The following is a 26,029-nucleotide window of genomic DNA, read 5'->3' as shown; positions in this document are numbered from 1 at the left end:
ATATAATCGCCATGTTTATATAAAATATGCATGCCTCCAATGTAACATGCTTTCCTATATTGTTGGTCTTTAGATGGCAAAAGCCCACTGCAAACTCTTAAGCACTCTATATCTCCTTCCCTCCTCAAGCTTTCTACATTTCTTCACTGCTCTTTTGCATATTTTTCTTCGTCATTTACACGGGCAGCGGCTTGGGTGTCGTCTAAAGGCCTTCAAACATTCCCTCGAACGATCCACACAACACCCCTCTTTCCTCAAAGGCTGCCAAGACCCTCCACCTTTGTCTTCCTCTGCCATTCCATTGGTTAATCTGCAGCTCTCGAATTCTGCCAAAGGGAAGGACCAAATATTTTTTCTCTCTGTTTATTTATGTTTTACCGATTAATCCTCTTACTACTGCAAGCAATCAACATAAATTTCTCTTTCTCTGATTTCTTTTCTATCCTTGTCTGCATATTGCAAAGTTGAAATACTACATATCTAGTTGCTTAATTTATAGAAAGTACATATTCCTGTATTGGTTGTCTAATTAGAATCATCCATTGAAGCATATTTCAAAAAAAAAAAAAAAAACCATCTGCATCACTGCTTACATTTATTTGTTCTCAATCCACTTCCATCGATTGTGCTATATTGAATAATAAAGTACTTTGCAACTGCCAACTTTTAAAAATTATTCAGATTATTCTATTATTGTGTTTTGGGCTGGACTGCTTAGGCCCTTCAAGTTCTCATTCACTTTGTTGTAGCTGCATCCATACACCCTGTCAAAGCATTCAACATCTACATCACGCTGCTTCAGTGCTCCGATTACAGACCGCATTGTCTACCCCAAGTACGGACCAAGGATATTTCAAGCTAAGAATTGCAGAACTTTGCTAAAACAGCTAAAAAAAAAAAAAAAAAAAAAACGCTTCGCTGTTGTACATCGGCCTTGCAACTCGCTGATTAAGCAAAGCCCGCCATAACAAGTTGGTAACCCTCAATCTTGGAATCTTCATTAAGTGACCCAAACTTTAAAGCCCCAACTCCTAATCCTTAGATTCCAATCCAAACCGTTAGGACCCTCATTCAAGCCTTCAAGCCCTCTTTAATTAGATTCGAATTTAAATTTTAAAGTTTTAAACTTTATAGTTTTCACAAATATAGAGAGGGAAGACACATAATGGGAGAATAAGTGCTACGAACTCAAATCGATTCATAATGTGATTGATCTTCTTAGAGGGAAGATCTTGATCCACTTTGAGCGAAGGATCAGTCCTCTTTTGTGCACAAATACACACTTTCTATGGGGTTGAGCCTCTAGCTTACTATGTTCTTTCACCCTAAGGTCAAGGGTTCGATCCCAGCTTACCTATACAAAAAAAGAAAGAAAAAAAACACTTTCTACAACAAGTTTCTTCATTGATTTCCATTAACAGTAGCATGTGCTTATATAAAGCACTTAAAAATAAATATAGAAAGAGATGGAGATAAACATAGAAATTGATAGATCAAGATTATCCTATTCTAAATTAGTATCCTAATCCATCATAACTATTAAATATACCAGATCTGGTGAGATCCGATCTTATTCTCTAACCCATACTAAACAATTAATATAATAGACCAAATTAATTTATTCCACTCTAAGTGGGCCCTATCTCGGAATGTAACGTTCCACCCACCTTGAAATCAACTTTGTCCTCAAGGTTGAAGATTAAGCACTGGTTGGTGAGGAATGAGATCTTGCGCATGAACGCTTTGCAGAACTTATCAAAAAATTTCTTTACTCTCTTTTTTCCGTTTTTGCCTCCCTTTTTTCCTCTCTTTGTGTTCCAATTAGTCACCATTACACATGACATCAACAAAAGTTGAGGCAGCTTCATTTTAAAACCAATCACATTGATTCGAACATCAAAGCTCACTTGTGTTTTTTTTTGGGAATGATTTGGATGCTGACGCATGGATGAGGATCTTCTCGATAGTGTTGAACAGGTCAAGAGAGATGACAAATTTTTCGACAACTTGAAAATCATCGATGCCTTTCTATTCTTTATTTTTCTTTTCTACAATTTGATTTCTTTCTCTCTTCTTCTTTTCTTTCCTTTTTTTTATTTATCCGTTTCTTTTTTAGTGCGCAAGCCTTCTCGATTATTATGTTGATTTGTTCAAGCCTTCAACAAGCCGTCGATGCCCTTACATTAATTCTAAAACAAGTGCTTTGATCTTTCAAAAATAATCTTGTACAGAATTCAAAATCTTTCAAGATGCAGTCATAATGTAGGATCAATTACTTTGATGTCAAATGTTACAAACCCAAATTGATTCGTAACGTTGTTTATCTTCTTAGAGGGTGTAGACACCCCATTTTGACCGTGCCATAAACCCTCTAAGTTTGAGCAAAACCCCACCAAATTAATCAGCTAGGGTCCCAAAATTCACCCTAAGCTAGGTTAAGGCCCCAGCTAGGTCCCTGCGAAATTTCATCAAAATCCGAGCGCGTTTGCCTAGCGAACGAGTCGAGCAAAGTCGTAGTACAAGTTTGCAAAAGGGGGGTGGATTATCCTGGATGGGGCCGAACCTAGGCCGAATAGGACAAAAAATGCGGGTGCGCCATATCAAAATTCCGCGCGCCCATCAAGTGGTTGTGCCAATATCATTTTCCCTTTTTACCTGTAAATATGGATTTTATCTCATTTATTTTTTTAAAAAAAAAAGAAATTCGCAGAGAGAGAGAGAGAATTTAGATCTGAGCCGATCCCCTTTTCCTTCTCCGGCCAAGATCCGATCGGATTCCGGTCATCAAAGCTCCATTAAGCCTATCATCGTCATGTTTTAATGCCTCATTAGAACCTGAAATCTCCAGAACTCTAGATCTGTGTATGCCTAAGCATATAAACCCTAATTTTCTCAAAATCTTAGATCTGCACGATCCAAACCTTAGCTCCGTACACCTTCTTCTCCGACGGGATCTCCGATCCAAACTCCGGCAAACGTCTTTTCACTTTGTTCTTACTTTAGCCTTCTTAGTTTCTTTTTTTTATTGAATCTACTGTTTTCATCACTCAACCCTAACCCCGTCCTTGCTTCTTCTCCGATCGGCCTTACCGGAGCTTCTTCCAACTCCTTTTCACAAATCATTTTGTTTTCCTCCTATCCTTCTTCTCCGGCGAATTTTTCCGGCCGATCTCACCTTCTCAGAGTGTAGATTTAAAAAAATTAGGGGAGAATTGAGAGTTTTGAACAGATCTGAATAGGTAGATAAAGAGGGAAAAGGATCTCTGTAACATGTCTCCTTTGTTATACCGATTATACTCGAAGTGAAATCAAAGAAGAAAAAATCATTATCTTGAGGTTCAAAGCTGAGCATTATTCATTGAGACCCTAGCTGAAGGTAGAGAGACAGACATCTAAAGCTATTGAAGTATAATTTGAATTGAATCAAAAGATTAGAGAAATCAGAGATAAGTTGGAGCAAGAAATTAAATTTCATTTTGTCTCAAAGGTAAGTGTCTATTCCAATTTTTCTTGTATTTTATAGTATCTATGTTTTGTTAATGATTGCTAAAAATTTTGATTAAAAATCCCTATGAGTCTCCTATAATTTAACTCCTTAAAGTTCCTTCAGTAATGATGAACACATTTATGTGTGAATTGTAGGTAGGAAAAGCATGCATTTTTTGTTATTTAAGGCAGTACTACTAAGGTATTTGCTTGTTTCTGATGCTTCAGGATTATATGGGGAATTCAGAGGAAAATATGCTAAGAGGATGAAATTTTACGAAAAAATTGCAATTTTGGAACAATCTAAGCCGAATCCCCTTTTGGATAAATTCACCCCCTCTTTGGGTAAATTAAGTTTTGACATATCCACCCCTTTTCTACCATGGGTTACCCTTTTATATATGAAATGGTAGTTATTAATAAACAAAAGGGGGCTGGCTGAGGGAGTGTAATGAGGATTAGTGTGGGGGCCACTGCTTGTGCAACCTTGGCATGCGCCACTAGTAACAGTAGGGTTAAAATGAGCTACACATCCTCATTCGCATCATGGTCGGTTCAATTGGGGCCCACCTTGAATTTTCGATTTTTAGTCCATATAGGATTCAGCCACACAAGAAAGTTTTTTTTTTTTGTTTGGAATTTTGGGTGCAACTCTTTCTCTTTCTATGTGGGACCCACTTGAGGTGTGATTTTATATGAGTTGGCATCTTGCTATTTTAGCCATAACCACCGAATTTTGGCATTTTTCTAAAAATGTCCAGCAGCTACACCCATTGGATTTGGAAATAGTATTTTCTAAAGCATGTAATCAAGTGGGACCCACTTGCCAATTTGCACCCATGTGTGGCTCTCATTTTTGGAAGCTTGGACAGCAGCCCCCGTGGGATACAAAAGCACCGACTATTTTAGCTCTTGCTAAATATGTCCATCATACATGCCCATTCAATCAATGCATGCCCTTGCCAAAGAAATTGTCCATCATATCTTCGGTTGTTATGTTTTGGGTCAAACATCAGGGGCCCAGTTGTTACATTGTCTTTAATTGCTTGCCATATTAAGAGTGATAATTGATTTATCAAATGGGACCCACTCCTATGCCATCTTTGTACCCACCATTCGGACAGTTCGAATCATCCTTTGGCAATGAGTTGCGAAGCATGGCTGATTTATGTCGTGGCTAGTCAATTCAACGGTTCGGATTGCTCTATAGAAATGACTTGAGGGCACAAACCAATTATATTATGGTTCACCAATTGGACGGCGGAGATCAAACAACGGAAATGAATTATGGGGGCACGGCCCATCTATTTTGCAGTTGCCCATTAAGTGAACGGTTTGGATCAACTTGTGGGAATGGAATAAGAGGCACGACCATTTATTTTGCACTCCATAAAATGGATGGTTTGGATTATCTTAAGAAGTGGATTGCCCATCTATAAACTTTCCATAAGAGTGAGATTAATTGGCCATCTATCAATGGCATCTATCAAATTTGGAAATGTCCAACACATGGTAGTGATTCAGAGCCATGCAAAAAGCCATGCAAGATGCTGTGTGATTCTTTTTCTCTCATACATTAAGAAAGTGGGTCATGTTTGGAGAATGTTTCTATTCCTCACATCATCCAATTTTGGCAAGTTGTCTCTCTCCTCACAATACACAGAAACCAAGACTCTCTTGCTAGCTAAAATGGGATTTCGGCAATTCCTTCCAATCTCCTCTTTACCACTTTCTTGTTGTAATTGCTAATCTCGAGATTTCGGTCTCCATTAGTATCACCTCTATTTAGAACATTCCTAATTTCTCAAGACTAAGAGTTAGTAATTCCCTCTGTCACCTCCATGGAAAAACCGACAGCTCTCTCTTGCCTAAAAAAAAATGATCTCTCTTACTCTCTTGATATATATTTCTTTGCCTCCTCCTAATTGGGAGTTCGTTCTCTCATGCTTTTCTTCCTCTCTCACTCTCTCTAGTTTTTTTTTATCTCTTCAACCAAGGATCAACCATCAAAGGCTCCACTCCAAGGTGACATCAAGAGACGGAGAAGGACAAGTTGGCCGTTGCTCGAAGGAGAAAAAGGCTAAGTGTTCTTTAATTTCTGTTATTTCTTTCAATCCTAGTTAACTGTATTTTTGTTTAATTTTAATTAAAAGAGAAAATACTTTGTGTTTGATTTTTCTTTTCAAGTTCTTAATGGCAATTCTCTTCTCTATTCTCTCTATTTTCTTTGTTTCTTTCCCCTTCTCCATGAATAACTAAATCCATCTACTTGGGGTTTAGATGAAGCCATGGGGAAGGAGAAAGATGATTAATTAAAACCAGTGGCTTATATAACAACTTATGTAAGGATTTGTATTTGTTGGATCCCAATCACGTATGCCACTGGCTTTCCCCAGTCGTATAAGTGATTGCCGATAAATAAATATAATTTCTTATATAATATCTTTAAATTGAGTAGTATATTTGATAAAACACTCATGGGCAATGACATCAATAGATCTTATTCCCCATAGACTAAATTTATCAAATACACTATCCAATACAGAAATTGGTTTGATTAATAATATAATTCCAAACCCGTGGTGGATTCTAACCCTAAGTAATCTTTTATATTGAATTAAGGTTTTTATACTATTCCAAATTACTTTTGCAATTTTCCAATTTACTTAAGCCCTTAGAATTTAGTTTTCTAATTAAATTAGATAAGTAGTTAATAGAGACCATTAAAATTTGGTACACTTTGCCTAAATTAGGATTTTAAATCAAAAAGATCTTAGTTAAATTTGATTCTTAGATTGAATAGAATATACGCTTATATATAGTGTTGGCTCCGAGGTCTAAGTCCACGGAAATCCTGAGTCCATTCCAGGCAACATTATATCATAGCTAGTATTCTAATCGGTAAAAGAATAGGATTGATAACTAGATTTCTCTTCCTTGAGTTCGACCCGTATTTACACGATCCGTGCACTTGCGGTTATTTAATTTCTCTAACAAGTTTTTGGCGCCGCTGCCGGGGAAGAGAGTTGCATTAGAATCTTAATTATTCGAAGTGTTAGATTAGTAGTTATTTTTAGTTTAGTTATATTTTTTGTTTCTTGCCTATCCATCTCTCTTACTTGGTTTTCTTGTGTTTATGAGTGAAGGTTGGGTGCGGAACTCGGCCAATCGACTAGAAAGATCAAACCGGTTAGAGACGGCGGAAGACATCGCACCAAATCCAAATCAAGTAGTCATGGCGGAAGAACAAGAGACGCCCAAGAGTTTGCGCGATCGCTTCTATCCGGCCCGAACCGCGCAACCTTCTTGCATTAGATTGCCGATTGCGCAGGGCAATAATTTTGAGCTAAAATCGCAATTTATTTCTTTGCTTCCTCGTTTTCATGGCCTCCCTTCGGAGGATGCGTATTTATTTTTGCGTGAGTTTGAAGATGTATGTGCTTTGATTAAGTTGCAACAACTTACCGATGATGCGGTAAAGTTGCGGTTTATTACGTTTTCACTCAAGGATGGAGCAAAGAAGTGGCTCTATGGCTTACCAACGAACTCCATCACCACTTGGGAGGAGTTCGCCGTCGCTTTCCTAAAAAAGTTTTTTCCATTACATAAAACTAATAAGCTTAGGAACGATATTTTACAATTCAAACAAAAGCCATTAGAGTCATTTTCTAAGTTTATGGAGAGGTTGAAAAACCTACTCCAAGAGTGTCCTCACCATGGAATTGATTTGTGGCACTTATGCCAAATTGTTTATGAGGGCATAGATTACCAAACAAAGCAACTTCTTGAATCCATGTGTCCTAACGGTTTTACATCTTTCACGGATGAGGCCGCGGCATGGAACTTCTTACTTGATTTGGCAGAAAAAACAAGAGAGTGGGAATCCACTCAAGACGGTGAGAGAGCCACTTCAAGTAAGGGATTTCTAATAGAGGGTGCCGTGGCAAAAGAGGCCCATCTTGATAGCCTAATCAAAAGGCTAGAAGCAATAGTTGTCAAATGACCTTCACAGGTCCATCAAATTGCACATAGTGTTCCTATGTGCAATTGGTGTCAAGCCACGGACCATGTCATGGAAGAGTGCCCAACTCTTGCTAAATTTGGTAATTCTAATGAAAACGCAAGTGCCATGTTTTTAAATAATCCATATAGTAGCACTTATAATCCGGGATGGAGGAATCATCCTAACTTTTCTTGGAATCAAGGGAATTATCAAGGAGGGCCATCAAATTTCCAAGGTCAAGGCCAATTTGTCCAACCTAGGCCCACCTTCCCTTCTATGCATGTTCGACCACCCCTAACCACAACCCCACCTTTTCAAAACCCAATTTTAAATAATGTTTCAAATCAGCAACCACCGGGTTTTCAAAAACAAGGGGAGTCGGCACGCATAGCTTCCTTAGAAAAGAGCATAGAACTTCTCACTAGCACTTTCATGACAAGCCAACACAATATGGAGAAGCAAATCTCCCAACTTGCCATGGCTTTGCATGAAAGGGAAAAGGGGAAGATGCCAAGTCAACCCGTTCCTAATCCAAGGAACGTGAATATGAATGTGAATCAACAGGTACCGCAAAATCAGTTGAATGTCATTCAACCAATTCTGCCGCTGCAAGAGCCCTCCAATGAATGTAATGTCGTATATGCTTTAAGGAGTGGTAAAGATTACCACAATGAGGAGGTCAGATCTGAACCTTCTATAGATCCACAAGATACATCCAAAGAGGTAAGAAAAGACTCCCCTCCAACATGGTCGATTGTGGAACCCAAACAGGTAAGTGAAGAGCAGGCAGTTTCTCCACCTGAAAAGGAGTATGTGCCTAAAGCTCCTTTTCCAAGGAGACTTGCTAATAATAAAAAGGTGGATGCCATGGATAAAATATTAAATGTGTTTAAGCAAGTGCAAATTAACATTCCCTTATTAGATGCGATTTCCCAAGTCCCTACTTATGCCAAAGTGTTGAAGGATTTGTGCACACAAAAGCGCACAACTAATGTGCCCAAGAAGGCTTTCTTGGCCGCAAATATAAGTTCCATTTTATCTCAACAGATGGTGGCTAAGTATAAGGACCCGGGATGTCCCACTATTTCTTGCACTATTGGTAACACTAAAATTGAGCATGCTCTTTTAGATTTGGGTGCTAGTGTGAACCTCTTGCCATTTTCTGTATATATGCAATTAGGACTAGGAGACCTCAAACCAACCACCGTCACTCTCCAATTGGCGAATAGATCCATAAAGACACCTAAAGGGATGGTTGAGGATGTGTTAATTAAAGTAGGAGATTTTCTTTTTCCAGTCGATTTTATCGTGTTAGATACGGAACCTGTTGCTAATATCAAGGATCAAATCCCTATCATTCTTGGGAGGCCTTTCCTTGCTACTAGCAATGCTCTCATTAACTGTAGAAATGGCCTAATGAAACTCTCCTTTGGTAATACTTCAGTAGATTTTAATGTTTTTAGATTAGGTAAGCAACCCAATTTTCATGAAGATATTAATATGTTGCATGCCTTTCCTGAAGATGTTATGACTAATTTTGAAATCAACTTTGATGCAGGTTATCAAGAATTCTTGGATGCACTAGGAGATGATGGAGGAGATGATTTCTTTTCCAAAGCTTTTGCCATTCAAAACGTAGAGCCGGTGGGACCACTAGCCACATCGCTTCCAAAGCTTTCCATTGAAGAGGCCCCACAGCTAGACTTGAAGCCGCTTCCCTCTACTTTACGTTATGCTTTTCTTGGTGATAATTGTACTTTGCCTGTAATAATTGCTGCGGATCTAACCTCCACTCAAGAGGAGGAACTCATTAAATTGCTAAAAGATAACAAGGAAGCCATAGGTTGGACAATGGCCGACATCAAAGGAATTAGCCCTTCGATTGTGCAACATCACATCCACCTCATTGAGGGTTCCAAACCTTCAAGGGAACCTCAAAGAAGGGCTAATCCTGTGATGAAGGAAGCCATCCAAAAAGAGATCTTAAAATGGTTAGATAACGGGATCATATATCCCATCTCGGATAGCCAATGGGTGAGTCCCGTTCAAGTAGTGCCTAAGAAGTCGGGAGTCACGGTTATACAATCCGCCACCAATGAACTCATTCCTACTCGTATTCAAACGGGGTGGCGGGTTTGTATTGACTACCGAAAGCTTAATGCCGCTACTTGGAAGGATCACTTTCCTTTGCCTTTTATTGATCAAATGTTAGAAAGGTTAGTGGGTCGTGAGTATTATTGCTTTCTTGATGGATATTCCGGTTATAACCAAATTCCCATAGCTCCTGAAGATCAAGAGAAAACGACATTCACATGCCCCTTTGGAACGTTTGCTTATAGACGCATGCCTTTTGGGTTATGCAATGCACCGGCAACTTTCCAAAGATGCATGATGAGTATCTTTTCTGACATGGTGGAGACCTTCTTAGAGGTTTTTATGGATGATTTTTCTATTCATGGCTCCACCTATGCCGAATGTTTACATCACTTAAAATTGGTCTTAGAAAGGAGTAGAGAAAAGAACCTTGTCCTCAATTGGGAAAAGTGTCATTTTATGGTAAAAGAGGGCATCGTTCTAGGACATGTGATTTCTAAAGAGGGAATTAAGGTTGATAGAGCCAAGGTGGATCTCATTGTCCATCTTCCACCGCCCAAAAGTGTGAAGGATATTCGATCATTTTTAGGCCATGCGGGCTTTTACCGGCGTTTTATAAAAGATTTTTCTAAAAATGCTAGGCCTCTAACCAACTTGTTAGCAAAAGATCAAAATTTTGAGTTTTCCAAAGAATGCTTCGATTCTTTTGAGTGTTTAAAAAAGGAGTTAACTACGGCTCCCATCATTCAAGCACCAAATTGGGCCGAACCGTTTGAAATTATGTGTGATGCTTCTGACTTTGCCATAGGAGCCGTTTTGGGCCAAAGATTCAATAAATTACCGCATGTCATCTATTATGCAAGTAGGACTCTCAATGATGCACAACTCAACTACACCACTACGGAAAAAGAATTTCTAGCGGTTGTGTTTGCATTAGAAAAATTTAGGTCCTACTTGATTGGATCGCATGTGATAATTTATACCGACCATTCGGCAATCAAGTATCTTGTTGGAAAGAAGGATGCTAAAGCTCGCCTCATTAGGTGGGTTTTACTTCTTCAAGAATTTGATTTGGAGATTAGAGATAAAAAGGGTACGGAAAACTTGGTTGCCGATCACTTGTCTAGACTTCCTAATGCAAAGAATGACGAAGGTCCAATTAATGAAAACTTTCCTGATGAGCAATTGTTTGCTATTTCTAGTGAACCATGGTATGCGGATATTGTGAATTACTTGGTTACAGGTGCTACACCGGATCATTGGTCCAACCAAGACAAATACCGGTTTCACTCACAGGTAAAGTATTTCTTTTGGGATGATCCCTATTTATTCAAAACTTGTTCGGATCAGATTGTCCGACGATGTGTGCCCAATCATGAGCACCAATCGATTCTATCTTTTTGCCATGATCAAACCTGTGGTGGCCACTTTAGTGCAAAGAAAACCGCGCACAAAGTTTTACAGTGTGGTTTCTATTGGCCAAGTCTTTTTAGGGATGCTTTTGATTTTTGTAAGGCATGTAGATCTTGTCAGTCATTAGGTAGAGTTACTAAGCGAAATATGATGCCCCTCAACCCAATCTTAGTGGTAGAAATCTTCGATGTGTGGGGTATTGATTTTATGGGTCCGTTTCCCAATTCTTTTGGCAACTTGTATATTTTGTTAGGAGTAGATTATGTGTCAAAATGGATTGAAGCCATTGCTTGCAAATCCAATGACCACAAGGTGGTGGTCAAGTTTTTGAAAGAAAACATCCTCTCGCGCTTTGGTACTCCTCGTGCGATCATTAGTGATAGGGGTAAACACTTTTGTAATAGACCTTTTGAAGCTCTTATGAAGAAATATGGTATTACTCATAAGTTGTCTACACCTTATCACCCACAAACGAGTGGCCAAGTGGAGGTTTCAAATAGGCAAATTAAGCAAATTTTGGAAAAGACAGTGAATCCAAACCGCAAAGATTGGTCCATTAGATTAGTGGATGCCTTGTGGGCTCATAGGACGGCATTCAAGACTGATCTTGGTCAGTCTCCTTACCGCCTTGTGTATGGCAAAGCTTGTCACCTCCCGGTTGAATTGGAACATAAAGCTTTTTGGGCCATAAAGAAACTAAACTTTGATTTGTCTTCTGCAGGTGTTCAAAGGCGATTACAACTTTCTGAATTGGAGGAGTTGCGCAATGAAGCGTACGAGAATGCAAAGATCTATAAAGAGAAGACAAAAGCTTTTCATGACAAACATATTTTGAGAAAATCGTTTCAAGAGGGCGAAAAAGTACTTCTCTACAATTCAAGATTGCATATCTTTCCAGGTAAGTTAAGATCCCGTTGGGATGGACCATACATTGTTAATAAAGTTTTCTCCCATGGTGCGGTCGAGATTCTAAATCCAAGCAATGGTGAGATTTTTAAAGTTAATGGTCAAAGATTAAAGCCATTTATTGAGTTTTCAAAGCCGGATATGGAAGAGGTCATGGATCTCCATGAACCTTCCTATTCGAATCATGCCTAAACAAATACGGTACGTACCCTCCTTTCTATTTTTTAGTCCCCATATTTTTCTTTCTATTTTTAATACCTTGAGGACAATGCATAAATCGAGTATGGGGGGCTTTTAGAAACTTTCCTTTTCTATTCTTTTCTATGGTTTAAAGTTAGAAATTTTCTTTTCCTTTTGTTTTTGGTATTTTTCTCAAATTAGAAAGAACTTGGTATTTTTAAAAAGAAAGTTGTTTTCCTATTTTAAGAAAGAAAGTTAGTGGATATTTTAATTTTGGAATTTGAAAAATTAGAAAGAATACTTTCCTTTCTTAGTTTTGTTTGCTTTTGGAATCTTTCTTTTAAAAGGATTTGAATAAGAAATAGAAATAGAAACTTGCTTTTTATATGGTATGGATAAAAAGGAAAGAAAGGTTGAAACAAAAGAAAGAAAGAATGATTTTTTAGAAAGTTTGCTTCTTGATTATAGTTTTGATTTGTAGCCTTTTTGACTTGAGCTATTAAGTCTGAAGGGTTTTTATGCCTAGTTCCTTAAAGCCAACTGGCTTGAGAGCAACTGACTGAAAACTCCATACATGGGTCAATTAGAAAGCTTAATGAATCAAAGCATTGCACATAATCAAAGGTAAAGCTTGAACTCATATGCATCAATGTCTATAACATATGCAAATCAAAGATTAGTCGGACACTGCTTAGTAGCCTGGGTGTCTGGTGCATGCCCTGCATGTCATTCACGCCAAAAGCAGTAGAGGATTATAAAAAAAAAAATGAGTTCTATTCTTAGAAACTATGGGAAAAGTTGAAAGAATGGTGGACCATATAAATTTGTAAGTTTTCTACGAAGTTTCCGAATCAAATTTCTTTTATGGTACGATTACATTAGAGGCAAGTTTAAGGGAGCAAAGTACGACAAATTCAAAAGAGGATTCCTTGATTAAAATATTTTTCTAATTTTTCCAACTTGGGATAGGATGCAAAGTTTAAGTATGGGGGTATTCTTGTTCTTCTATTTGAGCAATTTATCAAAGAAAGAGGATTAGAAATTTTTGGCTTTACTCTATAGTGGGATTTGAAAGAAAAGTTTGTTTTTAGAATTTTGTGTGTTTATTCACTGCAAACACTCACGAGACACAACTCGTCCACTAGGGTAACTTAGGGGTTTAAAGGCTTGTTGCACATGCTAAGTGCAATCGTGATTCCTACGAAAGTGAGTTAGGATTTTATTTTTTGTTTAGTTTTTGTGTTTGTTTTAGTTTTTCTTTTTGTTTGCTCGAGGACAAACAAAGCTTAAGTATGGAGGAATTTGATGAACACATTTATGTGTGAATTGTAGGTAGGAAAAGCATGCATTTTTTGTTATTTAAGGCAGTACTACTAAGGTATTTGCTTGTTTCTGATGTTTCAGGATTATATGGGGAATTCAGAGGAAAATATGCTAAGAGGATGAAATTTTACGAAAAAATTGCAATTTTGGAACAATCTAAGCCGAATCCCCTTTTGGATAAATTCACCCCCTCTTTGGGTAAATTAAGTTTTGACATATCCACCCCTTTTCTACCATGGGTTACCCTTTTATATATGAAATGGTAGTTATTAATAAACAAAAGGGGGCTGGCTGAGGGAGTGTAATGAGGATTAGTGTGGGGGCCACTGCTTGTGCAACCTTGGCATGCGCCACTAGTAACAGTAGGGTTAAAATGAGCTACACATCCTCATTCGCATCATGGTCGGTTCAATTGGGGCCCACCTTGAATTTTCGATTTTTAGTCCATATAGGATTCAGCCACACAAGAAAGTTTTTTTTTTTTGTTTGGAATTTTGGGTGCAACTCTTTCTCTTTCTATGTGGGACCCACTTGAGGTGTGATTTTATATGAGTTGGCATCTTGCTATTTTAGCCATAACCACCGAATTTTGGCATTTTTCTAAAAATGTCCAGCAGCTACACCCATTGGATTTGGAAATAGTATTTTCTAAAGCATGTAATCAAGTGGGACCCACTTGCCAATTTGCACCCATGTGTGGCTCTCATTTTTGGAAGCTTGGACAGCAGCCCCCGTGGGATACAAAAGCACCGACTATTTTAGCTCTTGCTAAATATGTCCATCATACATGCCCATTCAATCAATGCATGCCCTTGCCAAAGAAATTGTCCATCATATCTTCGGTTGTTATGTTTTGGGTCAAACATCAGGGGCCCAGTTGTTACATTGTCTTTAATTGCTTGCCATATTAAGAGTGATAATTGATTTATCAAATGGGACCCACTCCTATGCCATCTTTGTACCCACCATTCGGACAGTTCGAATCATCCTTTGGCAATGAGTTGCGAAGCATGGCTGATTTATGTCGTGGCTAGTCAATTCAACGGTTCGGATTGCTCTATAGAAATGACTTGAGGGCACAAACCAATTATATTATGGTTCACCAATTGGACGGCGGAGATCAAACAACGGAAATGAATTATGGGGGCACGGCCCATCTATTTTGCAGTTGCCCATTAAGTGAACGGTTTGGATCAACTTGTGGGAATGGAATAAGAGGCACGACCATTTATTTTGCACTCCATAAAATGGATGGTTTGGATTATCTTAAGAAGTGGATTGCCCATCTATAAACTTTCCATAAGAGTGAGATTAATTGGCCATCTATCAATGGCATCTATCAAATTTGGAAATGTCCAACACATGGTAGTGATTCAGAGCCATGCAAAAAGCCATGCAAGATGCTGTGTGATTCTTTTTCTCTCATACATTAAGAAAGTGGGTCATGTTTGGAGAATGTTTCTATTCCTCACATCATCCAATTTTGGCAAGTTGTCTCTCTCCTCACAATACACAGAAACCAAGACTCTCTTGCTAGCTAAAATGGGATTTCGGCAATTCCTTCCAATCTCCTCTTTACCACTTTCTTGTTGTAATTGCTAATCTCGAGATTTCGGTCTCCATTAGTATCACCTCTATTTAGAACATTCCTAATTTCTCAAGACTAAGAGTTAGTAATTCCCTCTGTCACCTCCATGGAAAAACCGACAGCTCTCTCTTGCCTAAAAAAAAATGATCTCTCTTACTCTCTTGATATATATTTCTTTGCCTCCTCCTAATTGGGAGTTCGTTCTCTCATGCTTTTCTTCCTCTCTCACTCTCTCTAGTTTTTTTTTATCTCTTCAACCAAGGATCAACCATCAAAGGCTCCACTCCAAGGTGACATCAAGAGACGGAGAAGGACAAGTTGGCCGTTGCTCGAAGGAGAAAAAGGCTAAGTGTTCTTTAATTTCTGTTATTTCTTTCAATCCTAGTTAACTGTATTTTTGTTTAATTTTAATTAAAAGAGAAAATACTTTGTGTTTGATTTTTCTTTTCAAGTTCTTAATGGCAATTCTCTTCTCTATTCTCTCTATTTTCTTTGTTTCTTTCCCCTTCTCCATGAATAACTAAATCCATCTACTTGGGGTTTAGATGAAGCCATGGGGAAGGAGAAAGATGATTAATTAAAACCAGTGGCTTATATAACAACTTATGTAAGGATTTGTATTTGTTGGATCCCAATCACGTATGCCACTGGCTTTCCCCAGTCGTATAAGTGATTGCCGATAAATAAATATAATTTCTTATATAATATCTTTAAATTGAGTAGTATATTTGATAAAACACTCATGGGCAATGACATCAATAGATCTTATTCCCCATAGACTAAATTTATCAAATACACTATCCAATACAGAAATTGGTTTGATTAATAATATAATTCCAAACCCGTGGTGGATTCTAACCCTAAGTAATCTTTTATATTGAATTAAGGTTTTTATACTATTCCAAATTACTTTTGCAATTTTCCAATTTACTTAAGCCCTTAGAATTTAGTTTTCTAATTAAATTAGATAAGTAGTTAATAGAGACCATTAAAATTTGGTACACTTTGCCTAAATTAGGATTTTAAATCAAAAAGATCTTAGTTAAATTTGATTCTTAGATTGAATAGAATATACGATTATATATAGTGTTGGCTCCGAGGTCTAAGTCCACGGAAATCCTGAGTCCATTCCAGGCAACATTATATCATAGCTAGTATTCTAATCGGTAAAAGAATAGGATTGATAACTAGATTTCTCTTCCTTGAGTTCGACCCGTATTTACACGATCCGTGCACTTGCGGTTATTTAATTTCTCTAACAAGTAATATTTAGCAATTGCTTCTTTGCTGTGTGCTATGTCAACTGAAACATGTTTATGTGTTTACAATAAAATTCATGATTTATCGCTATGGGTCTGTTTCACTTGTAGAAGATGCACTAATTTTTCACATTATTACTAACATGAATCAATTGATTTTATTTTCTTATCTGCGATTGAGATGCTTTTGTTGTGTGCATGGATTATATAAAAATAAATGTTTTAGAAGGTCAGGATATGTAGTCTAAATATAATTTCTCAATCTCCATATGTAATTTTATTTGTAAGACAAGTTTATTTCAAATTTTGGTTCGTATCTATTAAGTTACTACCCTTTGGGAATTTTATTAGCTGAAGGCATTAGTAAAGAATAATTGACTACTTTGTATAATGCTTGAGGTGAATTTCTCCTACATGGCTTTGAAATTAGAATTGCAGGTGTAGCTAACCTTTTAGTTCAATTGGAGTATATGCATGCCGCCTGAGATAATGCCTCAAAGACAATTGTCATCTATAAACATTCTTATCTGACTTTTGTTTGATCGATTGTTGGTCCAAATATCTGTGAACAAATTAGCAATGTATAGTTGGATTAATTTCTGAATGTTGGAGCTTTTAGCATTTGTGTTCACCAGGCTATTGCCAATTGTTGAGACTTATTCACATGCTGATTTGATGGATAAACTGGTTGTGACTCTATGTTCTCTTGATTACCTGATAATGCTGTGGAAGTAAAAGATTTTTTTTTTATAAAAAACAAAAATCCAAGGAACATTCATACCCTTAGTTGTTACTAACTCTGAGAAATACTGCTGAAATTTGAGGCACCCGTTATTGCATCAAGCTTAGTTCCTTCAACAAGTATTAGTTGCCTATGGGCAGTCCCTCTTACGAATGAGACGAACATATAGCATAGTAGGAATACTTACATAGTGTAAAGGTAAATTTTTTTATCCAAGTTAAGCTTGAGATGCTCCAATTTTATCGAGGGAAGACATGAAACCTGCGAGTCTAGCATTTATGCAAGCTCAGTCCTCATCTTGATCGTTGGGTCTAATATATGTATAAATCTGTCCTCTCTTTATTTGTTTGCATCAAACAAATAATATTTAATTCAGTTTTACTCCTTACCTGTGATACCACAAGTTGCCTAAAGCAAGTTTTTCGTATCACCTATAGCATTACAAATTGCTTAAAGTTAATTTTTCACATCTCCTGTGTCACTACAAGTTTCTTAAAGTGTTTTATTTGTTTTTATGTCACTTGTGGCGCTAGAAGTTGCCTCAATTATTTTTTCTCTTCTTCATAATAACATCACCAGTTGCACAGAACAAGTTTTTACAATTCTAGAAGTATCCTTAGTTTCATTAATGCTCCATGAATTGAGTTTCGGTCAGTGTATTATTATGTGTGTCTTTAAAATATTTTGCCACATTAATTCTACACATCTGCCTAAACATGATTTGTAGTCATAGTTCTTGTAATTCTTTTCTTTAAGTTCTTGTAAAATAAGTTAAAACAGTAAAACTGGGAGCTTGGATCAAATCAGTTGTGTATGGTTACCCAAACAGGTTACTGCCCATATTCATATATGTGATTCTTAACTTGGGGCATTATTATGTTTGGATAACTACAAAGACTTTACCTCTATCCTTGCATCCCTTTTCATCTTTTCATAATCCATTATGTACTTATGCAAAATCTTTACACCAACAGACCCTATTTTCATTTCCTTTATCCATTAAACCCTTCTCCATTTACCATTTGATAATGAAAGACAATAGGTTCTGTCTTACAAGTACTCTGTATAAGAATAACTAGTAAGTTTTTATCATAATATATCTTAGGTTCTTTGCTCATAAATGGCTCATGTCTGGGTAAGATTCGGTTAGTTGAAAAATCATTTTTTTTAGAAGGAACCCCAGGTGTTGATATGTCATCCTACTTTTGTGCTAGATACTAATGGTGAAATATGAATTTAATATGTTTACATGAGTTAAATAATTGTTTATGTTTGAGCTACAATCATTATATAATCTGCTTTAGTCCTTTCTTTATAAAATTGTTAAGTATGATAGACAGGTAAAAATATAAGATTTGTAATGGTATCATTTCTCCATTAGAGACTTATGGTTATAGAAAGACCTTCGCATTTCATTTTGAAATTTTTTTTTCGGTTTTCTTGCTTGCACATATCAAAATTTCATGTAAAATCATTTGATGTTTACCAAAAGTTTGATCTGATGAACAGTTTTGTGATGGTAAGATAGCAGGAATCTGAGCCTGTTTACAATCATAGAGTTGCCAAGGTAGTAGCTGTTTTGAATATTTATATATATATTACATGATCTTTGTGAAAATCTTAGGTTTGACTTTCACCTTTCTGACGTACAAATCTGTTTATCATGAATAGGCTCAGATAATAGCCTGAATATAGAGATATCACCTCACTAATTGAGCTATTGAGAATTGATATTAATGCTTTTATAAATTAAATTGGTTTGGATATGATTACTAAATGAGATCGAAGTATACATGATTAAGCAAAAATCATTTTGTTCTTTATAAGCCTTACCATTTTTTTTAGAAGGCCATTAGAAGCATAAGGTCTTGTAATTAGTAAATTTTGAAGTATGGTTTTTAATAAGTTCAGGTTATTTCAGGAAATTATAGTAACCATACTTGATTGAACATTGATAGAAGAGCAAATTATCATGATATGGTTAATTTTTTTATTTTATCAGTATGCTTTATTGATTGTTAAATAATTGATTCATTTTTTTATATGAACTAAATTAGTCTTTAGACAATAGCCTTATCATTGCAAGGGCGATGAAGGCGAAGGCGCTAGCCCAAGCCCATCCATAGGAGACTTGCTTAGTCCAAGTAGCACTCCCCTCATTTATTTTAAGACTTGCTCAGTCTTTTGTATCCCTTAAAACATAAAGTCCTTCTCATTGCCATAGCAATGAAAGAGTTATCTAGAGCCCGCCATTTAGAGAGATAAGCTATGTCTCAACATGAATGTCAAACCTGTTTAGAGACGGGCTTTGTCTCATTAGAGCACCAACCCTTTTAGGGAGGCAAGCTATGTCTCACGAAAGCATAGTCGAATCTTTTGGAGACAGGCTTTGTCTCATTGGTCATAATGTTCTCTGTGTTTAGGAGATTTGCCCAGTCTCACTAGCACCCTTATTTGTTGTCTCTTTCATAGGAGACAGGCCATGTCTCATAAGCATCAGTTGTCATCTCTCTTTTAGGAGACTAGCCTAGTCTCATTAGCCTCTTTCTCTCATTTTATAGAGCTTTTAATTTTGAGTCTACTCCATTAGCATAGGAGTCTATCCTTAGCCGAAAAGTCAGTCTTAGCATAGGAGTATGTCCTTAGCTAGAGAGTCAGTCCTTCTTTCAGGAGTCAGTCCTATCATCATAGGGGTTAGATTTTCGTCCAACCTCTTATCAAGTCATGTGTTTTTCTATCCGCTCCTGTAAGGTATAGGATGCTGTCCAACCCTTGCAGAGCTGTGTTTCAACCCTTGCAGAGCTGTGTTTCTACCCTTGCAGAGCTGTGTTTCTGTTCTTTTCCCCCGCAAAGCATAGGATGCTGTCCAACCTTTGCGGGATATCAGGAGTCTGTCCTCCCCTTATGATGATAGGATTCTGTCTTCTTGTGTCAAAACATAAAAAACATCTAAAAAACCAAAAATCTCAAAAATCTTGAGTCATTAGAAGAGTAGTTAGGAATTATGTTCCGAACTACGTTGGCTTGATCCCTTTTCGTAGGGTACGTAGTGCAGCTTGGGATCCACATCCCAAGTCCAGCCAAACCTTTAAAAATAAAACATTTCAAATCTTCAAAAAAATACAAAAATTCGTCAAAACCTTTTCAAAAAGATCTTCCCCTAGAGTTAGGAGTCTGTCTTAGCTGTTTGGGGTGTTTTAGAGTTAGGAGACTGTCCTGATTTGTATTGATATGGTGTGTCTTGTCGCGTGAGTGTCCCTAGAGTTAGGAGGCCTCAAGTTGGTCGGTTAGACATTTAGTCGAACCGATGGCTAGACTAGGTAGCATATAGTCAGCCCGTGGTTTTCTTTAGGATGCACAGCCTAGTTACACATAGGATGTAGGGCCCACCTGCATTAGTTTAAGGCTAACCAACTTGCATTAGTTAGGGCATATAGAGAGTCCTGAAAATTACAATTCACTTGAATCTAAGCAATTATACAAAAAACTTTAAAAATTAGTCGAGTCTAGTGGATCGAGTCTAGGATAGCGGTTCTAGATGGTTAGGCATTGTAGTTTAGAATAGGTCATCGAACTACGTTGACTCCGATTCTTCCCAAGGCCGGGATACGTAGAGCAGCTGGGATGGACGGCCATCTTGGTCCGAGTCAAGTCGCGTTAGAGTTTTAGGATTCATCTTGTCCAGTCATGTATAGAATTAAAATGTGTTATGTGTTTTGCTGTGTTTTCTTAATTTCATGTACAGATCCTATACATTTAGCTGTAGCATGCATGTGTTTGCACACCAGAACTCAGACACCAATTAGGTATGACACTCATAACTTAGCTCTTTAGGCTTGTCATTCAAAATCTAGCTACTCCTAGGTGACACATATTCATTTCTTTTATGTGTGGTTATTATTCATCTCCGAGACATGCATGATTAGATAGACGTCTTCTCAGAGATATTCGTTCCCATTTCATATGACTTTCGCCCAAAACTCTTCAAAATTAATAAATAAATGGCATAAGAGACCAGGTGCTTGCACTTGGGCGGACGAGGTGCTCTTCGGACCTTCCAAATTCGTAACCAGGCACAAACCTTTCTTTTTATAATCTCTGGTTATCCGTTGCAACAGAGCATAGTATGGGATCCTTGGCCCACTTCCTTGGATGGTGACTCTTCTTTGTTTAAGATACGCCTCGAATCTGGGCTAGTCCCCGAATCGAGAGGTATCTCACCTTATATCGCCACTCATGCTGTGAGAGGCACTTCTTTCGAGACTTCCTTGGTAGAGCTCTCCATTCATGTGGATGATCCATAGAGATTAGCGTGGGGGCCCGTTCCCCCGTTCTCTCTCGGATTGGGGTCCACAGGCTGGCGACTCCACTGGGGATATCTTTCGAGAATTGCCTAACTCCGTTAAAATGTCATTTGTTACTAACTTTGAAGAAATTTGAGCTAAAATCATTTTAAATGGGAACCTTTTCCGTTAGAATGCCAGGGGCACCAAATAGATACAAAATAAAATGAGGGCTCACACACTCACTTTCATCCCTTGCATATATTATCTGTTTTGTGGTTACTTTTCTGCTGTGGATATACTATCAGGTTACTCTCGGAGAGATACTATAAGTAGGAGCCGTGAGGGCTATACCCACCTTCTAGTGCCACTGCACCAGTAGTATCTCAACACCTGGACACCTTGTGTGTAAAACGGACATAGTTCGTATGCTGGGCGATAGTCACAGCATACAAGTAACTATGCACCCGGTCAGGTGGACCTCGCGACATTACTCTCTCTACATTATTGCATGGTCCTTTTGTTTGCATTTATGGACGAACATATGTGTTGCTTACACATGTAGAGCCTAGAGTTAGGGGCCTTATCCTATTTTTAGACTAGGGTAGCTCACTTTATGTGGCTACAGACGTAGTCCTAGTACACTCACCAGTCTGTCATGAGTCAAGACTGCTTTGACTCCGCGAGATTAAACTAGGGATGGTGCCCCTGGTTAGGGTATATATATGTATATATGCCTATTTATTTTGATTATTAGTTTAGGACCTTCATATTTAATGAGGTTTCCCTATCTAATTCAAATCAATTATATCAATCTAGTTTTCAAATTTAGACCTAGCCTGTGGTTCTTTCTTTGTCACTCTCATGGCTATGGTTTATCTCTCGGTCCATTGATGGTAAAATTTAATCCTTAGACTCGAACCTACTCATCTTGTGAGGTTTCTTGGTCTAAGTTTACCTTTGATATCAATTCATTTCTCAAAATTTGGACCTGGTCAGTGGCTTCTATGTTGACACTCTTATGGCCATGGTTTATATTTTGTTTCATCGATGATAAATTCCATCCTTGTATTCCTTGATTGTTAGACCAGGACCTACTTCTTAGTAGGAGCTTCTAGTCTAAATCGATCAAACATGTATCCATCCATCATGCAGATTTTAGATCTAGTCATTGACCCTACTTTGCCATTATTATGACCATGATCTATCATCCTTTGACTATCTGTTTGATCCGTATTTATCATTTACCGTTTTACCCTTGGGTCATATCGAGATCATTGATGGAAAAGTTTGATCATGTTTATATCCTACCTATATCCTTTGAGTATATGATTTATTGTCAATACCTTTCCTTTTACAACTCAATGATTAGGGCTGACCCTATTCTTATCCTATTTTATCTCCTTTGATTATCAGGTGAACCATCGTGTCTAATGATAAATTGAAGAAGTGGATGAATGATAAAAGAGGATATCGTCATGTAGAAAACCTTGCTGGTCATAACCTTGATGCTCTTCAAAGTTTACCCTACATCAAAATAGATTGGAATTTCCTCAATGCAGCCGTTGAATTTTGGCAACCTGATCTTCACGTATTTCGCTTTGGCAAGCAAGAAATGTGTCCAATCATTGAGGACTGGTGTCATTTGTTGGGCTATGGTTGCAAAGGTCCCCTAGTCAAACTTGAATCTAAATTAGGGTACAATACTAGTTTCGAGAAATTGTTTCCCACATCGCCTAACCCTGTCAGTTTCTTTTTAAATGATAAGGGTTTATCAGTTTCCCAAATGGTCAAAGCATTTTTTGATTTAGGGAAGTGCACTCAGGAGCATCAAACCAGTCGCATTCATGCTCTAGTTCTTTGTGTTTATGCCAGGTGGCTCCTTTTTCACCAAGGCGACAACACTTCCCCTGCACTTCTAGACTTTGTTGACCAAATCTCTCGAGGAAGTGATCCAGTGCCAACTATTCTCGCTGAAACCCTTAATGGATTGGACGATATTGCCAATAAAGTTTCTACTTCTTTCAAGGGTTCTCCAGTTCTTTTATATGTCTGGCTCTGCTTGAAACTTTGAATCTTTATACCTTCGACACACCATGAAATCGTTTTATCCAAGCATAGGTCATGGGAACATAAGGCTTTCAAATTTACCAAATCGGAATGGACTGATTGGTTAAGTTCCCGTCAAGACGACCAAATTACTTGGAGATTCTTCCTTGGTCATTGCGGAATAATCAGGACCAAAGCCAGTAGGGGTGTTCAGTTTCTTGGTTTTAGAGAAAACTTCTTTCTATTTCCCATACCGTATCTTCCGTCAATACGGAGGATTCCAGACTGAATGTCCTTGTTTGGGTTCTAAAACAGAGTATTATCGTCCGACACCAGTCCATCCCTTTGAAAAGTCTAATTGTCATCTTGCTAAAAGCATTTGTGAAGATTGGGTGCATAAATCTGAAGATCTTTTGCATAGTATACGAGATAAAACTCCTAGAGGGACAATTAGAGCAACAACACCTGGAGGAGGAGTACATGCTGGAGTGTCCCCGGGTTATTATCAGTGGTTGATTGAGGAAATTAAAAATCGCCTGCCTAAAAGGGCCAGACTAGAGGAAAGAGATGATTAAGAATTTTCATCTATCTTTTGTCATGAACATCTGTTTATCCAGAATTTCATTTGTTATGACATCATATCTTTTATTTTACTTGTTATTATCTTTGTAACTCGTTCGGACATCATCAATGAAATATGTTCTTGCTTTACCTTATTCTTATTTGACCACAATATATTATCTCGATTATCAATGTTTTAATCTAGTGATTATACTCCTATTTCAGGATTCTTGATTGAACAGCCATTGCTCCTAAGAAAACCCTTGTTTCAAAATCAACCTGGTCCCGTCAGTCCGCTGATTCCAGGCTGAGTCGTTTTTCTTCCTCACCAATTTCTTTTACCTCCCCTGCATTACCTTTCTCTAATCTCCAGGAAATTTCTTCACCCGTCCAATTTGCACATGAACCAATGGCGGAAAATGGACATAATGCCCTGGACACCAATGAGATGATGAAGGCTATTCTGGCGCAGTTAGGCATCATTAATGAAGAAATAGCCCGTCTAAAAACTGATAGAAGTTCTACTTCTAAGGAGCATGCACCCCAGCATCCTTCAATCATACCTCCTCCGCCTCCTATGATGAGCAGACCGGCAGTGTCTGCTGATGAGGATGACTTTGAAGATGGTCAGTATGCCGAAGAGAATTGCCTCCCTCATCTGGAGAGAGCCGATAAGGGCAAGGTATTTACAGACAGACTAGACAAGCTGACCCAAGAGATGGAGAACATAAAATTCCAAGGCCCAAAAAAGCTGAACATGGCCGATTTTATGATATATCCAGGAGTCACACTGCCTCCTAGATTCAAAGTGCTAGATATGGATAAGTATGACGGGACAGGGTGCCCTAGAAGTCATTTGATGTCAGTGCTTCCGCTTCTGCAGCAGCATGGTCTATCTCCAGAGCAGGTTGCTCTCTTGTTTCCTCGATCTTTGGTCAGAGTGGCTAAGAAGTGGTTTCTGAGCCTGAAATCTGAAGAGATCTGAACCCTAGAAGACATCGCCAATAGGTTCGTCGAGCAGTTCTCCATGGAGGAGGGGATTGACGTAACCAAAAGAGATTTGAAAGCATTGAAGCAGGGCCACAATGAAACCTTTACTTCCTTCATCCGCAGATGGAGAAGGAAGGCTGTGCAAATGACTCATCGTTTGTCAGATGAGGAGCAAATCAAAATCGTAGTGAAGAATCTGTCACCACAATACTATCATCATATGACCATCCAGTACTTTCTTGATTTCAATCATCTCATCAAGACAGGAACTCAAATAGAAGATGCGTTGTCCAAGGGCCTGAGATCGAGGATTCCTTCTGATTCAAGAGAAGGGAAAAGACCAATGGTGGCACCTAAGAAAGTTCACAATGTGAATACTGTCCCGCCAGCACGGAGGGTAAATTTTAGCGAAGGTCGCCCAGAGAGGAAAGAGCCAAGACGATTCGATCCTTTGCCATATTCTCTTTCAGTAGCATTGAAAAAGCTGTTGAGAGACAAGAAGATTGAGCTGCTAGAGCCTAGGGAGGCTCTGAATCCTCTTCCGAGGTATTAGAGGAAGGATTACTTTTGTGAATATCATCAGAGTGTCGGACATCTGACTGATAGATGTATGGCCTTGAAACATAAGATCCAAGACATGATTGAGGCAAAGAAAATTTCTGTTGAAGCTCCTAATGTTACTCGAAATCCCTTGCCGACGCATGCCACCCCTCCACCAAATGTTTATGCGATCCTTACAGAGGAAATCATTTTGGACCATTCTCGTATTTGTGCTGTCATCTCTGAAGAACCGTATGTTCTGAGATGGGAGGAGGGAGACAGTGATGCAGAAAATGAAAAGCCTTATGTACTGTCTGCTCGAGCTGAAGGATCTGTAGAATCTGCTGAATGTTCATATGTCCTCAAATATGAAGAAGAGAGCAAAGAGGAAGTCCCTTATGTTCTAAGATTAGAGGACGAGGATTTGTCACTCATGAATGACCCATGTGATGAGCTCCGCCATGTTACAAGTGGTGGACGTGTCTTTAAACCGGCCGAGCTCAGAGTCGAGAATCCCGCTGAGGTTGCAAGAGGAGTTGACCATCAGAACCAAAAGCAGAAATAGAGTTTAGATGATGAGGAGGACAATTTGCTGAAACAGTTGAAGAAGAC

At 38.1% G+C, this 26,029-nt stretch overlaps 1 protein-coding gene across 1 annotated transcript; it reads left to right on the top strand.

The window, feature by feature from the left end:
* Nucleotides 1-8,035: 8,035 nt before the first annotated feature.
* On the top strand, nucleotides 8,036-23,351 carry LOC143868580 (uncharacterized). Its single transcript, XM_077376197.1, has 4 exons — nucleotides 8,036-9,288; nucleotides 10,825-10,962; nucleotides 11,575-11,727; nucleotides 23,153-23,351. The coding sequence occupies exons 1-4, from the start codon at nucleotides 8,036-8,038 to the stop codon at nucleotides 23,349-23,351; spliced, it is 1,743 nt and encodes a 580-aa protein (XP_077232312.1).
* The last annotated feature ends 2,678 nt before the right edge of the window (nucleotides 23,352-26,029 follow it).

The sequence above is a fragment of the Tasmannia lanceolata genome, unplaced genomic scaffold (genome assembly GCF_043159265.1).
Source record: "Tasmannia lanceolata isolate RefF3 unplaced genomic scaffold, GAP_Taslan_0.1 ptg000550l, whole genome shotgun sequence".
Classification (NCBI taxonomy): domain Eukaryota; kingdom Viridiplantae; phylum Streptophyta; class Magnoliopsida; order Canellales; family Winteraceae; genus Tasmannia; species Tasmannia lanceolata.
The sequence above is the reverse complement of the archived record's forward strand: the minus strand, read 5'-3'. Positions and strand labels throughout refer to the sequence as shown.